Genomic DNA, 23778 nt, shown 5'->3' with positions numbered 1-23778 from the left:
ATTAAAAAATTTATTATAACTATTTAATTGCGAACTCAGTAACTAAGACGTGTTCGATAATAAGTTTAGAACTTATAAACTTCAAATTCTAGCTCTGTATCTGCTGGTAATAGAGGATAATTCCCCCATAAAATCCTGCATAAAATATACTTTGACTACATGGATTAGAAATAAGTCCGGCATAATTTATCCAGCTTTTGATTGGCGTTGTAAGAAAAAAATTGCAAACTTTTTGCAGTAAATAATTATATTCATTAAGTTATGTATAAATTATATATTATTTTATGCTAAATAGAGCGTGAAATATGAATACATATATTACCAATATGGGATTAAGGTACTTTTTTAAAAATATCATTGGAGTAAGTAGTTCCTACGTAACATTTATTACTCTTTGCTTAACAATATTTATACTATTAACCATCGCAAAATAATCAATTTTGTATTATTAGTTTAAATAATCCTTGTATTATAATTTTGGCATAATTAGTGGGGCCCCCATCCCTTCAGTGTTTGGAAGAGAGACGTGTGGAAAGAGGTTAGGAAGAAAACAGTGACAAAAGTCACAGGTGAAGAGACGTGTTTGGAAATGTTATGGCTATAGACTCATAGGTGGTGGTAGTTTTTAGTTTTAGTTTAATGCTATTAACCTGTCCAATTCTTGTTAGTTTGGCGGCTATCAAACGATGTCTTATGCGCATATTTCGGCAAATACAAGGCCGGTTACGTGTCCTTTCTACTTTTGTGTTTAAGTTAGGATTTGAATGGTAGAAACTAGGTGTGCGTTTGGACATAAAAAATTGTAAAATTCTAAAAAAAAAAAATCAAATGAAAATGATATTTAAAAATTAGAGTTGTGATTGAATATGAATATAATTTTGGATTGTTTTTGAATTTTTGCGAGTGATCTGAGTGAAAAAACTTTGAAAAGCAACTTTTTGGAGTTTTTTAAATTTTCGAAAAATTTCAAAAATTCATCTTCAAGTGAAAATTAGAAATTTTATAGTCAAATATTGATTTCGAAAAAAAATAAAAAAAATTCAAAAAAAAGTAAAAAAAATCTTATGTCCAAACAGACTCTAGAAAGAATGTTATACAAATGAGATTTACTTAAATTGCATAATAATTTACTCATTGATTGGTATGATTATCACATTTTGGACTTTGGAGAGTATTTGATTTAAGGAATGTTTACATACATATACACTATTGAAAACTTTATTACCCTCCCTACTCAAGTTTCAATTTAATTACATCCTATATACAAATTTACCAATTATATACACTTTAGGAATTAAATGAGTATCCCTTTATATTAGGAATCAATTATTTCTCATCCTTATTCTCTCTCCCTCGTGCGCTCTCTCTCTCTCTCTACGTCTCTCTATCTCTCAATCCCTAATTCTAGTAATGTAGAGCAAAGGAAAGAGAGCAACAATTTTACCATTTATATCCATTCTCTCTCTCGCAATCCCTAATTTCAGTAATGTAGAGCAAAAGAAAAAAGAGCAGCAATTCCACCATTGACAGCCATTAAAAAGTTTTGAAGCTTTGAATTCGAATTTGGGTTTTCAAAAAATATTATTTATTTGAATTGGGTGTTGTTGCAAACAATTGGGAATTCTCTCTATGTCTCTCTCTATCTCTCAATCCCTAATTCCAGTAATGTAAAGCAAAGGAAAAGAGAGCAGCAATTCCACCGTTGACAACCATTAAAAAAATTTGAAGCTTTGAATTCGAATTTGGGTTTTCAAAAACCATTATTTATTTGGATTGGGTGTTGTTGCAAACAATTGGGAATATCGTTTGGAGTTTATATCTCAATTTTGAGGGTGTTTTGGTGAAGATTAAACTTGATTTTGGCTGAATTTCAGATTAAAACTCGAAGAAGAAGAAAAGAAGAAGAAGAAGAAGAAGAAGAAGAAGAAGAAGAAGAAGACATGACATACATTATACTTACGAAATTGTAGTAAAATTGTAGAAAAATTGTATTCTGTTTTTATATTTTTTTTATTTAACTATTGTATGAAAGTGGAACAATATTGTATAAAAATTGTATTTAAGTTATGTAATATTGTAGTTGTATATAACTAAGTAGAAATAATGTATGAAAATTATAGATAAGTTGTATAATATATAATTAGTTGTATGAAATTTATTTTTACTATGTATAAATCAGATACAAAATATACAAAAGACATATTGTATAAAATTTGTATCAAAATTATATTTACGTGGTATGATATTGTAGTTGTATATAACTGGGTAGAAATAATGTATGAAAGTTGTAGATAAATTGTAGATAAGTTGTATAATATATAATTAGTTGTATGAAATTTATTTTTAATATGTATAAATCAGATACAAAATATACAAAATACATATTGTATAAAATTTGTATACAAATTATATTTAAGTATAAGCATACTCTTAACTGCGTGAGTAAATATAAGCATTTACCAAATGTAAAGATAACTTAACTGACCAAAGTGTAAAGTCGCATCCGTTTACACTAAAAGAAGATTTGATTACACAAATTAATGCTTTGAAGTCTAAAGTTGTTTCAATAGGACAAACACAGAACCCCCTTAGATTAAGAAGTGCAGTTTTTCTAATTGTTAGGAATAGTAATTTTTAAACTCTAAATCACATTGGAGATTGGTATTATGTAGTTAAATTTTCAACCAAATTTTTATATAATATTCTTAATTTAAAGGATGGTTGGATTTTTTTCAGCTATTATCTGTATTATTTACAGGTTTACGTATTTAGAAGCCCTATTAGCTACTGTACCGCACAAAGCTTCCAAATTGTAGGAGTGCCATTGAATAAATAACGGAATAACTTCATAAACACATGAAGATAATGAAAAGCTGACAATTATTCAATAGACTACATCTCTCTCAATTATCATCACAAAAAGAACTCTAAGGGATTTGAATTTGTCAGGATTTTCAACACAAACATTTGAGTTTAATTGAAATCAGGTGAAGCTTCAACTTGAGGAGAGAAAAAGGTATAACGGAAGATCCGGAGAGAAAGGGAAAAGAGGAGAGAAAAAAGGAAAAAAGTACAACTAAGTCCCTTGATTGAAGGCACAGATAATGGATTGAGAGCCTTTTAAGGTGAATGTAAATACTAATACATGGACATTTTTCATAATAAGGTTTAGAATAGTGTATAGGAATGAAAAAATTCCTTGATTTAAAGACAAGTTATACAAAGCAGAAATTGATATATGAATTATTTTCTCGTTAGATGTTGAGTTTGATACACAGAGTATAAATTAATATGCAACATATACTTAGAATATGTAATTTATTTAATGTATGATTCAGTACCTACTATTTAAACTTACCGTTATAAGGGTTATTTCTATTATTTAGTGTTTTTGATTCATATTTTATTAATAGATGCATTATATAGGTCACATAACTTGAATAAATCTTACTACTATATATGAGGAAAAAGAAAAGGTACAACCAAACATATATATATATATATATATATATATATATATATATATACTAACAGTTTAAAAAACTTTTATATTATTACTGTAAAAATTTATTTCTTATTTTATTTTTCATGTTATCATATTATAGTTACTATTATAAAAAGCCACATAATTGTAGGTCTATTTGACTGACTAATGTGTAAAAAAGTTATGCACTACAAAAAATTATTAATTGTTATAAAATAAAGACAGTAAAGTAAAGACAAGTATAGAGAGAAACTAATATATTATTCAATCTTCAAACTTATGTACATAATGAACTGAATTCTCCTTTATTTATAGAAGAAAGGAAGTTGCTGTGTAAGCTGTTTGTAAGCTATTGTGTAAGCTGCTACTTTAAGTTGTTGTGCCAGATATAGATAATCTTCTACCATGGGTAATATTTATCCATAACGGAGTACCGAAAGGATAAACTTCTTCAGGAGGCTTATTTCCAATGGAGTACTAAATAGATAAATATATTTACGGCGGAGCCTCATATGGATAAGCTTCTTCAGGAAGCTTATTTATAACGGAGTACTAAATGAACATCCATAATATAATATATTTATAACACTCCCCCTTGGATATTCATTAAAAGATAATGTGCTTCATTAAAACCTTACTAGGAAAAAACCCAGTGGAAAAAAATCCTAATAAAGAAAAAAGAGTACACATATTTAGTAATACGCATTGCTAGCTGTCTCATTAAAAACCTTATAAGGAAAACCATGTGGTAAAAAATCTTAGTAAGGAAAAAAGAGTACATCGCGTATTTTACTCCCCCTGATGAAAATCTTGTTTCAAATATTTAAGTCTCCGCATTCCAATCTTGTATACCATATTCTCAAAAGTTGAAGTTGATAAAGATTTAGTGAATAAATCTGCCGGATTATCACTTGAACGGATTTGTTGCACATCAATGTCACCATTTTTCTGAAGATCGTGTGTGTAGAATAATTTTGGTGAAATGTGTTTCATTTTATCTCCTTTTATAAATCTTCCCTTCAATTGGGCTATGCATGCAGCATTGTCTTCGTATAAAATTGTGGATCTTTTCTCACATTCCAAACCATATTTTTCTCGAATAAAATGAATTATTGATCTCAACCATACGCATTCCCTACTTGCTTTATGAATAACTATTATTTCAGCATGATTTGAAGAAGTAGCAACAATAGATTGCTTTGTGGAGCGCCATGATATGATAGTACCTCCACATGTAAAAACGTACCCGGTTTGAGATCTAGCTTTATGGGGATCAGATAAATAACCTGCATATGCATAACCAACAAGATCTGCACTATCTTTGTTAGCATAAAATAAACCCATATCAAGAGTTCCCTTTAAATATCGTAATATATGCTTAATCCCATTCCAATGTCTCCGTGTAGGAGAAGAACTATATCTTGCTAGTAAATTAACAGAAAATGCTATATCAGGCCTTGTAGTATTAGCAAGATACATTAGTGCACCAATTGCACTGAGATAGGGTACTTCGGGACCAAGGAGTTCCTCATCCTCTTCTGGAGGTCGGAACAAATCTTTATTTACTTCAAGTGATCGAACAACCATTGGTGTACTCAATGGGTGTGCTTTGTCCATGTAAAAGCGTTTTAAGACCCTTTCTGTATAGGCAGATTGATGGATAAAGATCCCGTCTGCTAAATGTTTAATTTGCAGACCAAGACAAAGTTTTGTCTTTCCAAGATCTTCCATCTCAAATTCTTTCTTAAGATATTCAATTGCCTTTTGGAGCTCTTCTCAAGTTCCAACAAGATTTATGTCATCAACATAAACAGCAAGTATAACAAATTCTGAAGCCATTTTCTTTATAAAAATACATGAACAAATAACATCATTTATGTAACCCTCTTTCAGCAAATATTCACTGAGGCGATTATACCACATGCGCCCAGATTGCTTTAAACCGTACAAAGATCTTTGTAATCTGATTGAGTACATTACCCGAGATTTTGAATATGCTTCAGGCATTTTAAATCCTTCAGGGATTTATATGTAAATTTCATTATCAAGTGACCCGTACAGATAAGCTGTAACCACATCCATTAGATGTATTTCAAGCCTTTCACGTAAGGCTAAACTGATGAGATATCGAAATATTATGGCATCCATAACTGGTGAATATGTTTCTTCATAATCGACTCCAGGTCGTTGTGAGAATCCTTGGGCAACAAGGCGAGCCTTGTATCTTTTAACTTCATTTTTATCATTCCTTTTTCGTACAAAAACCCATTTATGACCAAATGACTTTATACCAACAGGTGTTTGGACTACTGGTCCAAAGACCTCTCTTTTAGCAAGTGACTTCAATTCTGATTGAATTGACTCTTACCATTTTGGCCAATCAGATCTTTGTCGACATTCTTCGACAGATCGAGGTTCAAGATTCTCACTATCTTGCATAATGTTAAGTGCAATATTATATGCAAAAATATTATCCACCACTATTTCAGATCGATTTAAATTAATCCCATCACCAGTAGAACTTATTAAAAGTTCCTCACTCACTTGAGTCTCGGGATCATTGATTTCTCCAGAATCTCAGAACTAATCAGATCTTGGGTCTCTTCAGGAGATCTCTTCATAATATCATTTTGATCATTTGTCGATTTTCTTTTTCTAGGATTTCGATCCTTAGAATCCAAAGGTCTACCACGCTTCAGGCGTGCTTTAGGTTTACTAACTCTCATGCTAGTAGATGGTCCTGCTGGGACATCAATTCGGATAGGCACATTATCTGCAGGGATATGTGACTTAGTTATCCTTTTCAAATCAGTATATGCGTCTGGTATTTGATTTGCTATATTCTATAAATGGATGATCTTCTGGACCTCCTGATTACATATAGGGGTACGTTGATCAAAGTAAAATAATGATGAAACTTTCCACACAATTTCTCTTTTGATTTCCTTTTTCACTCCCCATAATTGTGGAAAATTTATTTCATCCAATCAACAATCTACAAATCGAGCAGTAAATAAATCTCCCGTCAATGGTTCAAGATAGCAAATAATAGAGGGTGATTCAAACCCAATATATATTCCTAACCTTCTTTGGGGGCCCATCTTACTGCGCTGTGGTGGTGCAACTGGCACATATACAGCACATCCAAAAATTCATAGATGGACAATATTTGGTTCATGACCAAAAACTAATTGTGACGGAGAATATTTATTATAATGTGTTGGTTTGAGACGGATAAGTGATGTTGCGTGCAAGATAGCATGGCCCCAAACAGTAGTGGGCAATTTTGTTTTCATAAGTAGTGGTCTTACTATCAATTGCAGCCGTTTTAATAAATGACTCTGCAAGGCCATTTTGAGTATGAACATAAGCTACAGGATGTTCAACTTTTATTTCAACCGATAGACAGTAATTATCAAAAGCCTGAGATGAGAATTCTCCAGCATTATCAAGGCGAATAGCCTTTATAGGATAATCTGGAAATTGTGCCCTTAATCGAATTATTTGGGCTAATAACTTTGCAAATGCCAGGTTGCGAGATGATAGTAGGCACACATGAGACCATCTTGAAGATGTATCTATTAGGACCATAAAATATCTAAACAGCCCACTTGGTGGGTGAATAGGTCCACATATATCCCCATGTATACGTTCTAAAAAGGCAGGAGACTCAATGCCAACCTTCATTGGTGATGGTCTAGTGATCATTTTGCCTTGATAACAAGCATCACAAGAAAATTCATCATTTGTAAAAATCTTCAGGTTCTTTAATGGATGCCCACTCGAATTTTCAGTAATTCGTCTCATCATTATTGATCCAGGATGGCCCAAATAGCCATGCCAAAGCACAAAAGTATTTGAATCAGTAAACTTCGGGTTTACGATAGAGTGTGCTTCAACTGTACTAATCTTTGAATAGTATAAGCCAGAAGATAAAGTTGGTAACTTTTCTACAATGCATTTTTTGCCAGAAATATTCTTTGTAATACAAAGATAGTCCACGCTCATTTCATCTATTGTCTCAACATGATACCCATTTCGGCGGATATCTATAAAACTCAACAAGTTTCTTCGGGACTTTGAGGAGAACAATGCATTATCGATAATAAGTTTTGTTCCCTTAGACAGTAATACAGTAGCTCTTCCGGAGCCTTCAATCAAACTTATATTACCAGAAATTGTTGAAACATTTGCTTTTTGCTTATGCAAATAAGAAAAGTATTTCTGATCTTTGAATACAGCATGAGCTGTTCCACTATCAATTATACAAATATCTTCATTGGCCTTTGATCCAAACATAATTTGAGGATTATCCATATTCTTCAAAATGCCATAAATAAAATAAATATGATAGTAAACATCATTTTTAAAGCATAACTTTTATTTATGTACAATAATTACATAACCATACTATCTACTGCAAATAATAAAAATTAAAATATTTATATTTCTACAGATTCACTACCGATCACATGACTTGTTTTTCCTTCTGGGAGTGCAAAGTAATCAGCTACATCCAAATGCATGAAGTCTATATTATCTTTAGAAATAAAATTTGCTTCAGCATTTTTCTCTGTCTTCTTCAGGGAGGCTTGATACAGTTCAACCAGGTGCTTTGGCGTACGACATGTACGTGACCAGTGCCCTTTTCCTCCACATCTATAGCATGCATTTTCTGGCTTTGCTGCTTGTACCGCTTCATGCTTTTGTTCCTTTCTTTTCCACTGCCGGTGGTGAGGAAGGTTCTTTGGTGCATTGTTATTACCACGATTAGAGTTTTCTCCCCGACCACGGCCATGATCACGACTGGGGTCACGTCCTTTTCCACGCTTAGCTTGGTGGAAGTTCGTCTCATTCACTTCAGGGAATGGACAAGAACCAGTAGGTCAACTTTCATGGTTTTTCATTAATAGCCCATTATGTTGCTCGGCTACAAGAAGATGTGAGATAAGTTCAGAATACTTTTTGAATCCCATCTCTCGATATTGCTGCTGCAGGAGCATATTCGAGGCATGAAAAGTGGTGAAAGTTTTCTCCAACATATCATGATCAGTAATATTATCACCACATAGTTTCAATTCGGAAATAATTCTGAATATAGCTGAATTATACTCACTAATAGATTTAAAATCTTGTAGCCTTAGGTGAGTCTAATCATAATGTGCCTGTGGAAGAACGACCATCTTCAGGTGGTCATATCTATCTTTCAAATTATTCCACAGTATGACTAGATCTTTAACAGTAAAATATTCCATTTTCAGGCCCTCATCAAGATGATGGCGTAGGAATATCATTGCTTTGGCACGGTCTTGGTTTGATGCCTGATTTTTATCTTTGATGGTGTCTTCCAGACCCATCGCATCAAGCACCCAAGACATATAGCTTTTGCCAGATATATCCAGGGCTACAAACTCAAGTTTAGAAAGATTTGATATTATTTAGAAAAAGAAAGTTCGTACCTCTGATACTTTCAAAGTATTTTCTCGAGATGGCAGAGTCTCGTGCTGATAATGTGTTATAAAATAAAGACAAGTATAGAGAGAAACTGATATATTATTCAAACTTCAAACTTATGTATATAATGAACTGAATTCTCCTCTATTTATAGAAGAAAGGAAGCTGCTGTGTAAGCTGCTACTGCAAGTTGCTGTGTAAGCTGCTACTCTAAGCTGTTGTGCCAGATATAGATAATCTTCTACCATGGGTAATATTTATCCATAACGGAGTACCGAAAGGATAAGCTTCTTCAGGAGGCTTATTTCCAATAGAGTACTAAATAGATAAACATATTTACGGCGGAGTCTCATATGGATAAACTTCTTCAGGAAGCTTATTTACAACTGAGTGCTAAATGAACATCCATAATATAGTATATTTATAACATTAATGAAATTATAGTGATTTATTACAAGTTGTCAAATGTATTTAATATTAGTTCAAAATATAAACATATGTAAGCGACATGGTACACATCATCAGAATACATTCATTATTATAGCGACCAGCCGACCACGGACTGCGTCTGGACTCTGGAGGTTCTGGGATTAGTGAATGGAAATATCTTTGTTTTTCCCCCCACTATTTTAATTAGATTTAGAACTTTTTGAATTAATTGAGTAAAATTAAAACATTTATCATCCGATAAAAGTGGCTATTGAAGAGTTAAGCTTCCTAGTAGAAAGAACGGCCAAAAAATAAACCAAAGAGGAGGATTCAATTTTTCTTTAATAGAAACAAACTGCAGTAGCAAAGATCCTTAATTCCTTTATGAAAATGTTTTTAAAAAAAAAAAAACATTTTCAAAGCCTTGACAAGAAAGGAGAACAAATGGATATCTGCTCAAGAGATGAAGTTTATATTGTATATTTTAGAGGAAAAAAGTGAATATTCTAAAGGCAACAATAATAGCTTATATTTTAAAGCATTTGCCGTCTTATTCCTTAAAGAAACCTTAATAACAAAGTTATCAGTGGTCAGTCTTCCTTATTTTTTATTGTAGAAGACATGATATTAATATAAACGAAAATGTTTGACTTTGTAATAGAAAAACCCCAAGGATTTGCGAGGAGAAATATTAAGAATAAATAATATGTTTCGAAATTGATTTTCCAAAAGAAAGAATTTTAATAAAAAGGAAATGTTTGACTTTCGGAATAAACAAACCCTAAGATTTTCTAAGATAAGAATTAGAGGACATATTTTCTGAATTGAGTTTGCGAGTGACGACTTGGAAAAGATTTTAAAATCATTTTCCTTACTTGCATAAAGTCGGAGATCAAAAGTGAAAGGTTGACTAGAAGACAGGTTGATCATTCACTAGTTTTAATCAGATATAGAATTTTGACTAAATTTTATAATTCTATTCCTTACAAGTATACATATACATAGGTACCGAATTATTATACGTATTTAAATTCAAAGGAATCTACCTATATCATACATTTGAAAACTAGTTCGATTAACAAGAGCTTATAAGTTGTCATTTTATGTGTGGTATAACATAAAATGGTTTTCACTAAAATGTACCAATGCAACAAAGGTCTATTTACTCATTTTGTGTGTGTTATGTGCTAGGGGCTCGCCCACCTTTCGCTGTAATTAATGGTTTCATACAATAATAGTGGGCTAAATATAGAATTAACAAGATAACTATGTTTAAAAATGAAATTGTTCTTGTGCGATTTGACTCTTAGGAGGGGAAGAATGAGCTGCTACAAGGGGGTATATATCACTTTGACGATAAACTCTTTATTGTCAAAGCATGGAATGCTGACATGGAGTTCACTAGGGAAGAGCTGCAAATAATTCCTATATGGGTGAAGTTGCCAGGACTTGATTTTAAATATTGGAGCCCCAAGGGACTTGGTAAGATTGGGAAACCATTGATGGTGGATAAACAAACTGAGAAGAAGTTGGGACTGAACTTTGCTCTCTTATTAGTTGAAGTGGCTATTGATACACCACTTCCAGAAAAAATTATGTTTCGTAATAAAAGGGGATGTTTGGTGGAACAACGGGTACAATATGGCTGGAAACCTATACTATAAAAATGCTGCAAAAAATATGGGCACAAGGAGAAGGAATGCAGGAAGAAGCAACCACAACCATGGTCACCAAAACTGGTAGTGCAGCAGGAGGAATCAGGTCAAAAGGCAGAAGGCAAGGGTAAAGAAAGGGTGGAGGAAAAAGGTATCAAAGAAGATCATATAATAAAAAAGGTCAAGCCAGACAAAGAAAACACCAAGCCAAAAGAGTTGCAAGCAACCAAAACTAAGATACATGGGCAGGGGAAGAAGACAACACAATAAGTAGGTTGGGTGACTCCTTTGAACAATCAGAGACAAAGCTCTAGGCAAGTGCAGCAAGTGCACGTGAGGAATCCATTTCAAGTACTTACTAAAGATGGTGTGGATGGATAGCACTAGGATAAGAATGTTAGGAATGAAGGGGATACTCAAATACCTCATTCAGGGAATGGATAAGATGATAAGTTGGAACATTAGGGGCCTTAATGGCCTTAATAAGCAAAAGGATGTAAATATCATTTGCAATACGGAGAAAATAAGACTCCTTGGTCTATTTGAAACCAAGGTTAAAGCAAATAAAGTTGAAGCAATAGTAAATAAAATATTTTCTGGATGGAAGTGGATCACTAATTTGTAGCATCACTATAATGGCAGAATTTGGTAGTATGGAGACTTGACTATTTCAAGGTGGATCAAGTGAGAAGTAATGCTTAAGCCATCACATGTAGAGTACAGCAGGTCACCTTGAAGTTATGCTATATGGTAACAATAGTGTATGCTTATAACACTAAAGAGGAAAGGAGAGGGTTGCGTTATTACTTGGAAGCTACCAAGCAAGGTATTAATGAACCATGGATAATAATGGGAGATTTTAACTCAATTCTAAATATGGATGATAGGGTTGGGGGGAATCAAGTGACAGTAAATGAAGTGGTGGAGTTCCAACAATGTGTGGATGCTTGTGGGATAGTAAAACTACCACCAAAAGGGAGTAAATATACATGGTGTGATAGGCATGGTAGCAGTATGGTGTTTTCTAAAATTGATTGGGTGTTTGTGAATGATAAGTGGTTATATCAAATGCTTGACTTTGTAGCTGTTCATCTCCCAGAGGGGATCGGTGATCACTGCTCAGTGAAGATTGAGCAAATCGAAAATGAGAGACATGTTAGCAAACCTTTCAAGTATTGTAATGCATGGGAAAACCATCCCGATTTCTTGCCCAGAGTAGAAGCAATCTGGCAAGAACAGATTGAAGGGTGTATCATGTTGCAAGTGGTGAAGAAATTGAAGCTACTAAAACAAAGTTTGAAGGAGTTGAATAGGCAGCATTTCAGAAACATATTAACTGAAGTTGCATAGAGGACAAGGCGGCATTAGTTTCAGCACAATTAGCATTGCAGAACAATCCAATGGATCAAGAACTGCAAGAGCATGAGAGAAGAAGGTTTCAAAGATATAGAAAATCATCATATCTAGCTGAAATGTTTCTACAGCAAAGAAGCAAAGTCAACTAGATCAAACTGGGAGATAACAATAAAAAGTATTTCTATGATGTCATTAAGTATGGAAACTTCAGCAGGCAATTGTTCAGTTGACATATGAGGAGAATAGAGAGCAAACAGAACTTGAAGCCATATCCAACATCTTTGTGAGGTTCTACAAAGATCTGTTGGGGAAGAAGGAGAGGAATAGAACCAAGGCTTTACAAGCTTTCTGAGGAATGGGTATACTTTATCAGTGGATCACCAACTAGAACTGGTAAGAGAGTATACAATGAAGGAAGTTAAGCAGGCCATGTACAGTATAAACATAAAGAAAAGCCTAGGTCCAGATGGCTATGGTAGTGACTTCTTCAAGAAAGCATGGAGTACAGTTGTCACAACCCAAAATATCACCTGTCATGATTGCGCCTATCTCGATACTAGACAAGCCGATAACCTCAATAAACCACAATTTCTTTTAAGTTTAAAAATATAATATTTAAGGTCAATACAAAATCTCATTAATACCGACATAAAATACTCCCAAAACTCGGTGTCACTGAGTACATGAGCATCTAAATGATAACATAGTCTGACGTATAGAACACTGTCTGGAAATATAGAACAATACAAATAACTGAAAGGAAAGAGAGTCAAGTTCTGCGGACGCCAAGTAGCTACCTCGATAGTTTCTGCAGATAAAGCTCTGAATAACTAACAACCTCCGTGACCGGAGGTACCTAGATCTGTACACGAGGTACAGGGTAAAGTATGAGTACAACTAACTCAGCAAGTAACAATACTAAATAAAGAACTGAAGATAGTGACGAGCTTCATAGCTAAGTCCAATTGCAGTAATTTTCAACAATAGAAGGTAGGCATGCTTTCCAATTATACATTTAAAACTCAACAGTAATTTCATATTAAGTTCGACTAAAACAAGAGATTATATATTTCAGAAGTTTCCAAAACAGTAATATATGACAGTTAAAGTGCAACAATAATGAAATTAATGCATCCTCTCAGAACAACAGTCCCTCAGTACTCCCATTCACTCCAACCTCACAATCACTCTTTCCTCCCAATCACTCTTTCCTCTCAATAACTTAGCACTCGGCACTCGACACTCGCACTCAGTAGGTACCTGCGCTCACTGGGGATGTGTAGAGACTTCGGAGGGGCTCCTTCAGCCCAAGCGCTATAATAAGCCAATCATGGAATAAATCAATGAAACATGATGCGGCGTGCATCCCGATCTCATAAATATCCTCACAATCAGGCCCTCGGCCTCACTCAGTCATCAACCTCTCCAGTCTCTCGGGCTCAAGATGTCATGAAAATCAGCCCAAAAATGATAATATGATGTATTAATAAATAGCAATAGAGACTGAGATATGATATGAAATGAATGAACATGACTGAGTGTGAAATTACAATTTGAACATATAATTCAACCGCAAAAATGACCTTAGTGGGTACCAGTAATAACAGCATATGCCTAAGCATGATATTTAATACGAGTCTCAGCTCAATTTCTCTAACACGTGGAGGATACGCGGATAATAGCATGATTCTTTAATTTTACAACTCCACAGAATTTATTTAAGTCACAGTTTCTATGGTACACGCCCACACGCTCATCACCTAGCATGTGTGTCACCTCCAACAATTGATATAACACAGAGTTCAGGGATTCATACCCTCAGGACCAAATTTAGAACAGTTACTTACCTCAAACTGTGTAATTCTTTACTTCGCTATGCCTTTGCCTCGCGAATCGGCCTTCGAACACCTCAAATCTATTCACAATTAATTTGATTCATTCAATACATATTATAGGAATTAATTCAATATGAAAATACTAATTTTCCAATAAAATCCGAAATTAACTCAAAAATCGTCAGTGGGGCCCATATCTCGGAACATGACAAAAGTTATAAAATATGAACGCCCCTTCAACCACGATTCCAACCATACCAAATTTACCAAATTCCGACATCAACTCGACCTCCAAATCCTGAAATCAAAATTTTAAATCCCTAGGCCCAAACCTTCGAATTTCACCCCCAAAACAAGTAATCTAGTCGAAATATTCGATTATAATTCTATATTATTGACTAACAATGACCACGAGTGACTTACCTCAAGTTTTTCTGTGAATTCTCGCTCAAAAATCACCCAAAAACGAAATTGAAAACTTGGGTATGGAACCTTACCTCTTAGATGAAGAACTTGAGGGATTTCTGGTTGGATTTCAAGGCTTGGACAAGATTTTGATGAACAAAGCACTTGAGTTTCTTCCTCTCTCTCTAGAACACTCTCACTTCTCTCTAAAATATCAGATATTCCCTTCAAAAAGGGTCCCTTACTTCTATTTAACGAGATAGGGTCGGGTTGTAAAGATTGAAGAATGGACCCTCCAAATTCCGGACCGGGCTACAGACCAGGCTAGGATTGCTCTGTAGCGAGCTACAGACCAGGCTTTGCGAGCTCTGTAGCAAGCTACAGACCAGGATTCATGAGGTATATAGCATGGTCAAGCGCACTACAGACCTGGCTTCGTGAGGTATATAGCACGGGCTAGAGCGCTACAGACCTGGCTTCGCGAGGTATATTGCACGGTCTAGCGCGCTACAGACCTGGCTTCGCGAGGTCGAAATGATTCAACTCCCCAACATACTGTTCAACACAAAAGTCCAAAAATGCAATACAAACTTAGTCGAGGCCTCAAACCACGTCAAACAACATCGAAATTATGAACCGCCCATTGAATCGTATTATGAGTTTTCAAATCTTCCAACTTCTATATTTTGGGCCGAAACATATCAAATCAAGTCTGATTAAATTCAAATTTTGCACACAAGTCATAAACAACATAACGGACCTATAAAAATTTTCAGAATTGGATTCCGACCCCGATATCATAAATTCAACTCCCTGGTCAAACTTCCAAACTTAAATTTCTCATTTTTGCCATTTCAGGCCTAATTTAGCTACGGACCTCAAAATAAATATTCGGATACACTCCTAAGTCCAAAATTATCATACGGAGCTATTGGAACCATCAAAATTCTATTCCGGGGTCGTTTACACAGATTTTATTATCCGGTCAATTATTTTAAGTTAACCTTTCATCCTTGAGACTAAGTGTCTCAATTCATTCTGAAACCTCACCGAACCCGAACCAATTACCCCGACAATTCATATAACAATTGTAAAGCACAAAATGAGCAGTAAATGGGGAAACGAGGCTTAAATGCTCAAAACAACCGGCCGGATCGTTATGTTCTCCCCCTCTTAAACAAACATTCGTCCTCTAACGGGTTTAGAATTATACCTGGAGTCTCAAATAGGTGTGGATATTTGTTCCTCATTTCCCGCTCAATCTCCCAGGTAGCTTCTCCGACTGGTTGGCCTCTCCACTGCACTTTCACTGAAGCTATGTTCTTTGATCTCAACTTTCGAACCTACCGATCTAAAATAGCCACCGGCTCCACATCATAAGTCAAATTACCATCCAACTGCACTGTGCTGAAATCCAAAATGTGAGACGGATCCCCGACATACTTCCGGAGCATAGATACAAGAAACACTGGATGAACACCCGATAGACTAGGTGGCAAAGCAAGTTCATAAGCCACCTCTCCAATCTTCTTAAGTATTTCAAAAAGTCCAATATACCTAGGACTCAACTTGCCCTTCTTCGCGAATCTCATAACACCCTTCATAGGCGAAACTCGGAGTAGTACCTTCTCTCCTACCATGTAAGCAACATCGCGAACCTTTCGGTCGGCATAACTCTTCTATCTTGACTGTGCCGTGCGAAGTCGTTCCTGAATCAATTTAACCTTTTCTAAGGAATCCTGAACTAAATCAATACCTAATACCCTAGCCTCACCCCTGCTCAAACCAACCCACTGAAGATCTACACCGTCTCCCATACAAAACCTCATACAGAGCCATCTGAATGCTTGACTGGTAGTTGTTATTGTGAGCAAACTCTGCAAGTGGTAAAAATTGATCCCAAGAACCCCCCAAATCTATAACACAAACACGTAGCATATCTTCCAATATCTGAATAGTGCGCTCGGACTGTTCATCCGTCTGAGGGTGAAATGTTGTACTCAACTGAACCTGTGTACCTAATTCTCACTGCACTGTTCTCCAAAACTGTGATATAAACTGCATGCCAATAGTTGTTCATAAACCTTCTAATCACTATTCTAATTTATCGCGCACATACCCGGGGGTGATCCCACGCTACCTTATTCCATAGAGGCCTGACAATACCACGTAATTGAAGATCATTACTTCAACCTTAGCCCATAACCCTTGGAATTCAATTTCCAACATTCAAAATTTCTTTTCAATATTATCCTCCCAATATATCGTAATAAAATCTGATAGTACACATTCTAGGTCCAATGACCATATATTATTAAACACAACTATCCCACATACATGCCACACCAATACAACTCAAGCCAACACTGCGCAACCTTGTACCCAAAATAGAAGATGTCTCAAAGAAGAGAACCGTATTGCAAGTTCAACAAGCACCACCACAACTGCAATGCAATAAGCTCATTATATATAGTAGAACCAAGACACAAGAATTTAATAACAGTAGCTAGCTCTTCTAGAGCTCACATTAACATCACTCGCACGGACAACTCACGTGCTATAGTATCAATATCTGGACCCATACGGACAACTCACGTGCCAATAATATCAGTATGTGGATCCGCACGGACAACTCAGGTGCCAATAATATAATCTGCCTAGCATGGTCACAGGCCTCCAGTCCAAGCATATCATACATGAGCAATCAAATAAGTACACATGTATATGATAAATGAATTAAGATTCTCATGCTCCTGGACTGGTATAAATAACACGCCATAGAGTAGGCAGGTGCAAAGTGTGCTATCACCAATCAAATCGGCAAGTTAACGCATAAATAGTAACTACCCAATTTATTCAGGGAATTAGCCTCTTTGTAACCTCAAGTGTAGTCCAGATAGTTCTCGACAAAGGTACGAATACAAGAAACATTATAACTTTACGCTTAACAGTCAACTCTAGGCATATCTTTGCCTAAGCATTCTTCCGAGTATGAATACTTGCCCCGATGCCCGCACATGGCTCAAACCTCTCATATGTATGCACTCGTGGCGCGCAGCTATCATAAATAATTAACGCAATTAGTTCCTCCACTGATTTTAAATAAAATACTCACCTCAACCAGGTCGCAACCCTGAAACAATTTGCTTCTGAGAACTCCTAGTCCCCAAAATTCATAGAACACATGAACCACCGTAACTGATCACAACTCCAGCACTCGAATGACTATCACATTCTTCATGCACGATCATCCCACTAGGAATACTTCCATAATTCTTCTGTGCCGCATAGCGATAATTGGAATATCAGCAGTCTATCACCCAGGTGAGTACCGCAATACTGATGAACATCCGTAAGTCAAAACACAATGCGCCTTCTAAAATACACACCCTTCTCAAGGATTATCGAGCAGTTATAACATAAATCTAAATATTTAAAACTGACCGTTCTGTCTAGAATTCATGACCTTCCCTTCGAGAATAAACTGTCACCTTGTACATGTAAATCTTAATCCCGCATAACACACCATATCTATCATGTCATCATATGACAAGCACGAAAATCTCATTATCAACTCTGAGTCACCAGCAAATTACATACCCGGTCAGTTAGAAACCTCCCTCTTACTTCATTCCAGGAGAAAATCATAATACACAATACGTTACCCACACCGGTAGAAAATATCCGGCTCAAACCATGGTAGAAACCATCAAGAACACTTTGAAATCCATTTGCACATAACCAAACTATCAGAACTGAATTCCTCTAACTTGACCAAGCCACGCAGGTCACCAAACCCAAGAATATTGCCACCAAAACATCTGTAAAGTCTCACCACATCATAATTACCCAAAAGAACCGAGCATACCATTACCATATTGGTCTAGCCTACGACCCAGTTGTCTTATTTACTTCGAGTTTCTTCTGAATTACCCTCAAGTTGACACTTCTCCTTGTCAGAACACTACGATCCTTACCCAAAGCTCACTACAAGACATCCTAACATAAAACCATACCGTCCTAAGGCCCATAAGTCAAGCACCACAAAAGTACCACAACCGAGACCCCCACACTGAAAAGACCTTATGTGGACTTAAAATTGTATCCTTTTACCTTTCTTGCACTGAAATGTAGAATCCATAGTCATACAGAATTATCGCAAGTCCCGGCACCATCCAGTGTAAATAACTGATTCTTGCGATATACAAATTTCAAAAAAATTTCAATTGACACATATACATTTTGAATCCATGAGAACCCTTTCGAAAGTAACCCATTATGCTCAAATCTAAATTGCACCGCCCAAACGGGCCGAAAGACACAAGCTCCATTAGCAAAACAGCCCCCAAAAAAGTAACCCTGCCTTAACACCACCAATCAAATTCATACTTCGTACGAGCTACATCCTTCAAAATAACAATTTAATCATTTCATGATTTTTTTTCTTCATATTTTCATACAGTGCAATATAATCCGCATACAAGAAATTTTCTTACTCGAGTCATCCCCGATCTCAACCTCGGCAAGTCATAACTAACCAACAAGTATGCCTTGGACCAAAACCAATACCGCACATAATCGTGCAATCAAATCGTAGATAGCAGACTGCCCCACTTGGCTCAAAGCCATATAACAAAACATCTGATAACTCACCATACCCATACTCTACTATTGTCATAATCCTACAGTCAATTCCACGAAAATTCTTCACAAGCTCAGGTAACACAAATCATAAAATACCTCAAATCATCTACTAAGCTCGCCTTCATCCCCGTGACGGTCAAGTCAACTTTCTCAACTAATCCAAACTCAAATCTCAACACATATACCCCGCTGGGAGAAAAGAAACCCTCCACTCAACATTATAATGAACACACATACGTATATTACTCCGCAGGAGAACCTGCTTAGCCTCAAATTGGCATCTTGCTATACCCTTTCTTAGCCACAATTACTACGGAATCATTTAATATTTTTGAGTTTGAACTTATCAAAACGACATGAAAATCTACTTCGCTCTACAATTAAACAGCATGACAGATCCCTCAACGCACTCACAACTCAAGACAGTACGTCACATCAAAACAGGAATCAACTACCCAATAACAAACTCTTGAGTCACAAGTAAACTTTATTTGTCTCATTCAACCCATCTGAACACATCCCGCATTCACATCATTCTCATTATATAATCATTCATCCGTTCATCGAGCCACAAATTTCACTCATAGGGATACTACCGAATGCATAAGACCAAACGCACAAGTTCTCACAACCGAAACTACCAAGCTTAAGCTGCGGTCTAACCTCGGCCTCAAGTCCTCCTGACTGGACCATCACCAAAACAAAGAATACTCATCTCGAACCTCGTTCATGAAATCATAAGTCAGCGATGCACATGCGATATCGAGCGCTCACATGCGCACATGAATGTGTGGAAGGGATTCAAAGAGTTATGTTTCAAGCTGAATCAATGCCGCACGATAGAAGACAAGAAAGTGAAATTTCCTAAAGGTTCGGCAGCCTCTCTAAGATAAGTACAAATATCTCCGTACCGATCTGCATCTCGTTAAATAGACGTAAGCGACCATTTTTGAAGGGAATATCTGATATTTTAGAGAGAAGTGAGAGTGTTCTAGAGAGAGAAAGAATCTCAAGTGCTTTGTTCATCAAAATCTTGTCCAAGCCTTGAAATCCAATAAGAAATCCCTCAAGTTCTTCATCTAAGAGGTAAGGTTCCATACCCTAGTTTTCAATTTCGTTTTTGGGCAATTTTTGAGCGAGAATTCACGGGAAAACTTGAGGTAAGTCAAGCTTAGTCAATAATATGGAATTATCATCGAATATTCCGACTAGATTACTTGTTTTTGGGGTAAAATTCGAATGTTTGGGCCTAGGGATTTAAAATTTTGATTTGAGGATTTGGAGGTCGAGTTGATGTCAGAATTTAGTAAATTTGGTATGGTTGGACTCGTAGCTGAAGAGGCGTTCATATTTTGTAACTTTTGTTGGGTTCCGAGATGTGGGCCCCACTGACGATTTTTGAGTTAATTTCGGATTTTGTTGAAAAATTAGTATTTTCATATGGAATTAATTCCTATAATATGTATTGAATGAATCAAATTAATTGTGAATAGATTCGAGGCGTTCGGAGGCCGATTCGCGAGGCAAAGGCATAGCGAAGTAAAGAATTACACGGTTTGAGGTAAGTAACTGTTCTAAATTTGGTCCTGAGGATATGAATCCCTGAACTCTGTGTTATATCAATTGTTGGATGTGACGCACATGCTAGGTGATGAGCGTGTGGGTGTGTACCATAGAAACTGTGACTTAAATAAATTCTGTGGAATTGTAAAATTAAAGAATCATATTATTATCTGCGTATCCTCCACGTGTTAGAGAAATTGAGCTGAGACTCGTATTAAAAATCATGCTTATGTCACGCCCCAAAACCGAGGAGCGCGATCGACGCTCAACCGAGTGAACCCGACCGAGCAAGCCTGTTAGATTTCATTCTACCCAAACTCATCCACGAATGGAGATAAGGCATATTTTCCTTAATTAGACAAAAGGTGTTCACGTCTACAATACCAATTCATTTCCAATAGTTTCATCATTTTTAAAGTCTCAAATGGACAAGTAATACAACTACAACATAATATATATATTTTGACTTTCCCAGCACCAATACAAAACCCACACTATATCTACGGAGCCTCTATAGATAAAGAAGAGTACAATGATAATGCCGGAAATAAGGCCCCGGCTATACCGGCAACAAGTCCCCGGCTATACCTCAAATAGAATACATAAAGTACAAAAGATTCATGACCCCTGAATGAAGTGGGGCTCACCAAGTCTGCTGGGAAGAAGGTGCACTGCTATCACTGATCAATATCTCCTGCTGTGGAACCACCTGCATCCATTTAAAGATGTAGCGCCCCCGGCAAAAGGGACGTTAATACCATTGAATAGCACTAGTATGTATAACTAAACACCCTCTCAATAGAATGACAAATAATACAACAATATTATCATAATATCAATGAAAGCCTTAATCAACATTAAACCTCAATTTAGGATCAAAACAATGTTCAAATTAATTTCCATATCTCACATTAGGAGATTTTCAGTATCGATATACCAATGTTCACAATACCGATGTTCACAATACCAATGTTCACAATACCAATGCCATCGTACTTTTAGCACGGAGTCCGATCACGACCCGATCGACTAGGCTATCTCATTAGAGAATCAACCACAATTACTATCAATACCAATACCACCGTAAATTTAGTACGGAGTCAGATCACGACCCGATCGGCTAGGCTATCTCATTAGAGAATCAACCACAATTACTGTCAATATCAATACCACCGTAAATTTAGTACGGATTCCGATCACGACCCGATCGGCTAGGCCATCTCATTAGAGACATCAACCACAATTACTATATTACCAATTTCCAGCACAATCACCACCATGTGTGTGACATGGTGTCCGATCACGACCCGATCGGCTAGGTTGTCTTATTTGAGACATCAATCCTTTTATATCAATCATCACATTTCATAATATTTTCACATCTTTTTATTTCATTGGCACTAGTGGCCATAATTATAAGATCATTCTTGGCACGTTAACCATATTCAGTATTTCATGCTCACCTTATCAATTTCAAATATCATTATCATCATCAACAACAAATACAATTCAAATCAAGGTGTGTAGTACACATGTGAGCAATTTATAGTCTAAGGCGCATAGATATGTTTCACAAAATTTGGTATAATAGCCTTCATTTGAACTTGACTTAAAGTCGAAATATTATTAATGCCTCAATTGGTAACATAACATGAATAAAGCATTTGGGATGCTTGTTGAACATATATCTTTCAACCCAATCTTACTCGGAATAGCCAGTTTCATAATGAATCACTCGGGACTTACATAATTTACATAAATATCGTGGGATTTAATTCTAAGAGAAGAGTTTAGCCAACATACCTCAATTGAGCTTCCTTAAACTCTAAAATATTCCAGAATTCTTAGCAACTTCAATCTATTTTAGAAATATAACAAATTGAATCAAAATTAAGAAGATGATCATGGTTCTGGCTCATTTGAGCATTTTATCAAACACTAGGTGTGCACAAGGTTTCAAGGTCTTTTTATGGAGAATTCCATCATCCCACAACCCCATCTTTACCATGCTTAGTTCAACAATATTCCTACACCCCTTGATATCACATGCATGTAAAATAATCAACTCTCATGCCCAAAAATTATCTTGCTAATTACCCATTTTCAGATAATTTCGAAATTAGGGTTTAGGGTGTAGAATCTTACCTCTGGGATGAAAACCTAGTGAGCTTCCCTTCTTAATCTTCCAAAACTTGAGCAAGAATTGAAGAACAATAATTGAAGAACACCTTCTCACTCTAGGGTACTCTCTCTCACTCTAAAATGTCACATTATATCTCAAAAATGGCCCAAAATGTGTATTTAACGAAGTAGGGTCGAGTTTTAAAAATCCAAAAATGAAGCTCCGGAACAGGTTCTGCAGTTGCATATGCGACCACATAGTGATTATGCGGATCGCATATCGGTCGCATAATTGGTGTCCAAAATGACCAAAAATCTGCCTGAATCTGCGGTCACTATGCGGTCCGCATAACTGTTCTGCGGTCGCATAGTGCACCGCATAACAGTTATGCGGTCGCATAGTCGACCGCATAATTGCTTCCAACTGACCCCATTAACCGCCTCACTCTGAAGCCATTATGCGGTCCGCAGAATGATTTTGCGGTCGCATAATGGACCGCAGAAATGCACTTTTCTGCCAAAAAGTTTTCTTTATTTTTCGGTGCATTGTTCAACACGTAAAGCCAATTCGGCACCACGAAACATTATTTTTTTTTGCAAAATTTTACGGGGCTTTACACTTAAGTACTTCAAAAATTTTTGGGGTGTTACATTCTCCCCTGCTTAGGGTCATTCATCCTCGAATGAGGGTAAAAATCCGTCATTAGCATCTTATGCAACTTATTTTGTTTTATACCACAAACTAGCAGCCCCAAATTTGACTAACTCCCTAAATTTCAAAAATTTCGCCAGAGTTTCCTTTATAATTTGTCCTATCCACCTGTCAGAGAGC

At 36.0% G+C, this 23778-nt stretch overlaps 1 protein-coding gene across 1 annotated transcript; it reads left to right on the top strand.

Annotated features, from left to right (window-relative positions):
- Nucleotides 1–11769: 11769 nt before the first annotated feature.
- Nucleotides 11770–12372, top strand: LOC142167005 (uncharacterized). The gene has a single exon (XM_075227154.1). The coding sequence runs from the start codon at nucleotides 11770–11772 to the stop codon at nucleotides 12370–12372; it is 603 nt and encodes a 200-aa protein (XP_075083255.1).
- Nucleotides 12373–23778: the final 11406 nt, after the last annotated feature.

The sequence above is a fragment of the Nicotiana tabacum genome, chromosome 12 (assembly GCF_000715075.1).
Source record: "Nicotiana tabacum cultivar K326 chromosome 12, ASM71507v2, whole genome shotgun sequence".
Lineage (NCBI taxonomy): Eukaryota > Viridiplantae > Streptophyta > Magnoliopsida > Solanales > Solanaceae > Nicotiana > Nicotiana tabacum.
This window is presented reverse-complemented; position numbering and strand designations above follow the sequence as displayed.

Bases quoted from the DNA above. Each gene is read 5' to 3' on its own strand.
- LOC142167005 (XM_075227154.1), top strand. From the start codon at position 11,770: ATGGTAACAATAGTGTATGCTTATAACACTAAAGAGGAAAGGAGAGGG.